General features: G+C 37.7%; 1 protein-coding gene across 1 annotated transcript in view; it reads left to right on the top strand.

The window, feature by feature from the left end:
- The first annotated feature begins 265 nt into the window (after window positions 1-265).
- Window positions 266-5,000, top strand: part of LOC138006165 (ephrin-B2a-like) — a 13,312-nt gene continuing 8,577 nt past the window's right edge. Inside the window, exon 1 of the mRNA XM_068852318.1 lies at window positions 266-482. Coding sequence (XP_068708419.1) covers window positions 370-482 — 113 coding nt within the window. The 5' untranslated portion in view covers window positions 266-369. The remainder of the gene's footprint in view (window positions 483-5,000) is intronic.

Raw genomic sequence — 5,000 nt, forward strand, 5'->3', positions numbered from 1 at the left:
ATTTAATTACTGGCTAATGGCCAGCACACCGAGTCACATGAAAGTCACGACTGTTTGGAATTGTCCCGAATGAATGCCATTTTACGTAATGAAACCGTTGTCTCGGTTAAAAAAAAAAAGACTTGCTTACCAAAACATTTCATTATTTCACTAATGGTGATAAATCTTATAATAGTTGATGTTATCAAAATCAAATTGATTTTTTGTCTTGTAAAAAGACTACCGCTTTTGGGTGACCGGAAATGACGTGTAAAGTGTTTACAATTCATGGAGTTTCTTGGTAAAACTCAAAATAAGAGGCTTAGCAGCTGGGGTTATCCCTCATAAAAAGGGATAGTTCAGTCTAGCTTTCGCTTTTAACGAGAGAACATGGCAGCTTTACTTCAGGTGCAATGTATTGTTTCAGCTTTTGTTATAACCCTGATTGCTGTGGGAAATGGTTACCTTTATCCCTCGATTCAGTGGACTCATGTGAATCCTTTGTAAGTATTGAACAAACACTGTGACGTATCAAAAACTCCAGTTGTCTTTATAAGATATCTATAACTCTACAAAGACGGAGTAATATACGGCGCTTCGACAGTTCAATGACAGACTGCAGTAATCGAAAAGGTCTGAAAATCATTCGATTTTTGCAGTATCTGTCTTCTTGTCCGAAATGGCTGGGAGGCCATACACATACGGGGAAGCGGCCCGGGGGAAGCGGATATTCAAGGCTAAAGGCAAGTAGAGACTGAAATCATACGATTTTGGAATGAACACGAATGGTGAATATTTAATGACTGTTATCCATAATAACAAATATTCACGTATTGAACTTGATGTTGGAAAGAACTGTTTTGTTGGGGAAAATCCCACAGAAGCTCTTGAAATGGACGACATTTTAATTAAGAACGTAGCTGTTACTCGTGTCCTGCCTGCCTGTTTTGTCTTGAACTTCTTTGACTAAAAAAAGAGACGACCGATTACGGCTGTAACAAATTGCAGCTACGACGTCTTGCCGGTTTGTATACTAATTAAATTCGATTGCTTTCCTCCAATCCCTAACACCCATGAATCCGCAACTCTCAAGAAAATGTTTTCTCAGTTTCAGCTCTGTTTTTGGCTATTAATTTTAGAGCCTACGTTTAAAATAAATTGAGGCAACGTATTCTGCTCAAGTTGAAACTTTCATTTATATGTCGAGAAATTATTGCTGCAGTAATCAACTCTACAAAGTTCCGTTTTCATTTAATAATTCCGGGTTCTCAGCCAGCCACCTAACAAATTCCGTGTTATAATTAGAAATCATATCAATTTCTAATTTTGAAATTTCAATTTTCTAATATAGAAATAAAACATAGCTTGCTGCTACAAAGCCTTTCAAAATGAATAAACATAATATAACGAGCTGAAGTCAAGGAGACCTGTTCCTTAGAAATGGCAAAGATTGTTTGTCTACTCGTACGTTTGTCGAAAAAAAAGACTTCCTTAATTTCTGAAAAAAAACGTTTCCGAGAACTTTTGTGGTAATTGACTATTTTTCCAAGAACAACCTTTCTTATTATAGTGTATTACTAGGGTAAAGATGTTACCATGTTCTAATAGGCGCGTGATTACTATTTTTGGAGTGTGACATTGTTCTCTGCTGCAAAGAGGCAAATGTGCAGAAATTCTTGGGAAAGAAATTGTCTTGCAGTGCCCTGTGTAGCCAGCAGGCGAGTTGCAAGTTGATACATGGGTATTCGAGAAGTAATCAACGATGTTGTTTTTGCACATTCACTTGTTGGGATTGCGAAGTGCTCGTGTGTTCGATTTGTTTTTAATCGCACCTGCTGTGGCGTCTATAGAAAGTTAACGAATATATTATGCCACCGGCAAATAATCACGTTATTTTATTTCCTGAATTTCCCAAATTACGGAGAGTTCCTACATCTTTATTTTGATCATAGTTAATAGAGGGGACTCATGGTTTTGAAGCTCGGCAAACATCAAAGGAGCAAACAAATATGCCAAGATTTAGGTTGGAAAGTCCACGACCGTGCACAATATTTTGTCTTGCGCTCATGCATGAATTACGCAACCAGCACGTTTCTATTGGTTAGTTCCTCAGAACGGAGTAAACAACTATTGTGATTTGTGCACGGTCAAGGCCAAAAAAGGGAACAAAAACCTACAACAAAGAAATTTGTCGGGTTTCTTAACCATTCCCCTCTTATTAACTATGTTTTGATTCTGTTTTAATACACTCTCGCACGTAAAACCTAACTTTTAATCATATTATTTCGAATAATGTATTGATTTACAGGTAAACTCCCCTGGAGCGATGGACATCTGAACGTGACACTTCACGCCACGTGACTAAGCTTCACTCGACTTTTAAGACTTCATCCACGGGTTCGAATCCTGTTCAATCCTGGATTTTCTTCCAACACGTTCTCGCCCATGAATTTGCGATTATTTTTAATTTGCTTCGAATTCACTATTATCGTGAATTTTGGACACTGTGTCCCGGGACTTGTGGTACCAGAAAAAATAAGGAAATAAAAACTCATATCAGTGAATTAGATTTGAACCCGGAGCTCCTTCTCCATGCCAGAGGAACCGCTTCTTTCCGCTTTACCGCTGAAGATCAATTAATTTAAGTCTACGGTAACCATAGGATATCGCTGCTGAAGAGTAATTAGACCTAAGCTAGATTAAATATCTAGGCCTAAGCTTTGATTTTAAACTGTTTAGGTTTGCGTGATTTTTAGAAACCGACCTTTTGTAGTGTTTAATGTTGTTTGTTGGCGAGTGATAATATAGCATTATCAAATATTGATAATCAATCCAAGTTTTGGATTTCACGGTCCGCCATTACTCACGTTCAAAACTGGCCAATTAGACCTCAATAGCTTAAAATTTCAGCGTGTAAACGCAATTTATTACACATGCAAAACAAGGGTTTAAAAGTCTGAAAGCCCGAAACTCCCGTGCTGCATATTAATTCAGCCGCGTACACACGCATTGCATTCTTAAACTAGTGAGTCTTTGACGTCATATTCTCCTCGACCCAGCTCTCTCAAGATTTTAAAGTTAGTAATGGCTGACCAATAAATAAGAAAATTCCAGTTAAAATAAACAGGTGTCTTTTTAAAATCAGAACTTAACACTTGGGTCAGTTAGTGTTTAGTTAACATAGTTTTGAAATCCAAAGACAAAAAAGAATTGTTTTTTTGGTCGTAGTACCACTTTAAAAAAAGTTACTTTACCTTTACCTTTACCTTTCTATTGATACTTCTGTAAAACCAATTGTCCGAAGCGGAAATACAATAATACTCTTTGTTTGTCCGCTCAAATTTTGAATAAGCATTTTTTTTGTTTTCTCTTGGGACCATTGTAAGTCCCAAGAGAAACAGGAAACAATGCTTACGCAAAATTTGGATGGACAAGCAAAGACTATTTTGGTATAGACCGTTTTATACTTGCGTGCTCAGTTACCACGCCTTTGAATAAAAGCGAGGCTGGAGTTGACCGTGTTTTGAAACAAACCTCACTGCTTTTCTATAATTCTTAGGTAAATTCGTTAGCGTTACAACAGCATGATTTACACAAGAAAAGCAATGAGGTTTGTATCAAAGGAACGTCAACTCCAGCCTCATTTTTATTCAAAGGCCTGGTAACTGAGCCTGCTACCTGTTACCTATCCACCTCGTGCCTCGTGGCACATAGGGCCTTTACAGAAGTCTTCCACTGTTCTCTGTCCGCTGCAATCATCCTCGTTTCCTCACATGATCTCCACCCTGCCTCTTTTCGTTCCTTTTCAACTGTTCGTCGCCATGTTGTCTTCGGCCTCCCCCGCCTTCTTTTCCCTTCCGGGGCCCAGCTCATTGCAATGTTAGAATCATTATTACGATCTTGCCTCAAGATGTGACCAATCATATTCCATCTACGATACTTTACTTCCTCACTCAGCGGTTTCTTACTCGCTCTTTCCAACAACTCTTTAGTACTGACATGATCATGCCATTTAATATTTAGGATCTTTCGTATGCACTTTGTGGAATACATCTACAGCTTTGTGATCTCCTTTGTTCATTTTCCACGTCTCGCATCCATATAACAATACCGGCACTACCAGTGTCTTATAGACCCTATGCAAAAATGACTGCCTTTAAATTATTATTTTGTTCATATTCAAATTAGCCCAACTAACCTCGTTTTTGAGACAAAAATTCTAAAGAATTTGTTATACCGAACGGGGTTAGTTGGGCTATTTTGAATATGAACAAAAGAATAATTTAAAGGCAGCTATTTTTGCATAGGGTCTATACAGTCTCAACTTTGTCTTCCTTGAGATGCTATTGGAACGCCACATGTTCTTCATTCTGATGAATGCACCTCTTGTTTTGGATCGTCTGTTCAGGTCTTTGATACCACCTCCTTCCTTGCACACTTTTGCTCCTAAGCATGTGAACTCATCAACATCCTCATTATCTATTTCATTGACTACAATCTTGTCTTGGTTTCTTGCGTTAATCTTCATCGTTTTCGTCTTTTCTGTATTGACCTTGAGCCCCACTCGTCTGGCTTTTTCCTTCAACTTTGTTGTTTTATTCTCAATCTGCTGTTTGGTAGAGGAAATTAGGGCTATGTCATCTGCAAAGTGCAAGTCATCAAGTTTGGATGTAAACCTCTATTTTATACCATTCACACCATTTCCAATTGTTCTTTTCGTTACCCAAGCCATTATGATAAAAAAAAAGCTGAACACAGAACTGTAAAAGGTATATTCCATCCGAGTATCAGTTGAACGGATTACACCAAATATGGGTTGAATTCGATTGTCATAGTCCACTTTGTACAGAGAACTCTTGGTGCCTCATAAAAAAGATTGATCAATTTTTAAAACATAACATCAATTGATTGATTGATTGATACTAGAGCTTATTTCAATGCCAAATCAAATAACACCTAATGACATTTTTTTGTCACTGAAACAGAGCCAAATGCTTTCGACAGGTAAAAAAATTACCGAA

Source organism: Montipora foliosa, chromosome 6 (assembly GCF_036669935.1).
Source record: "Montipora foliosa isolate CH-2021 chromosome 6, ASM3666993v2, whole genome shotgun sequence".
Taxonomy (NCBI): domain Eukaryota; kingdom Metazoa; phylum Cnidaria; class Anthozoa; order Scleractinia; family Acroporidae; genus Montipora; species Montipora foliosa.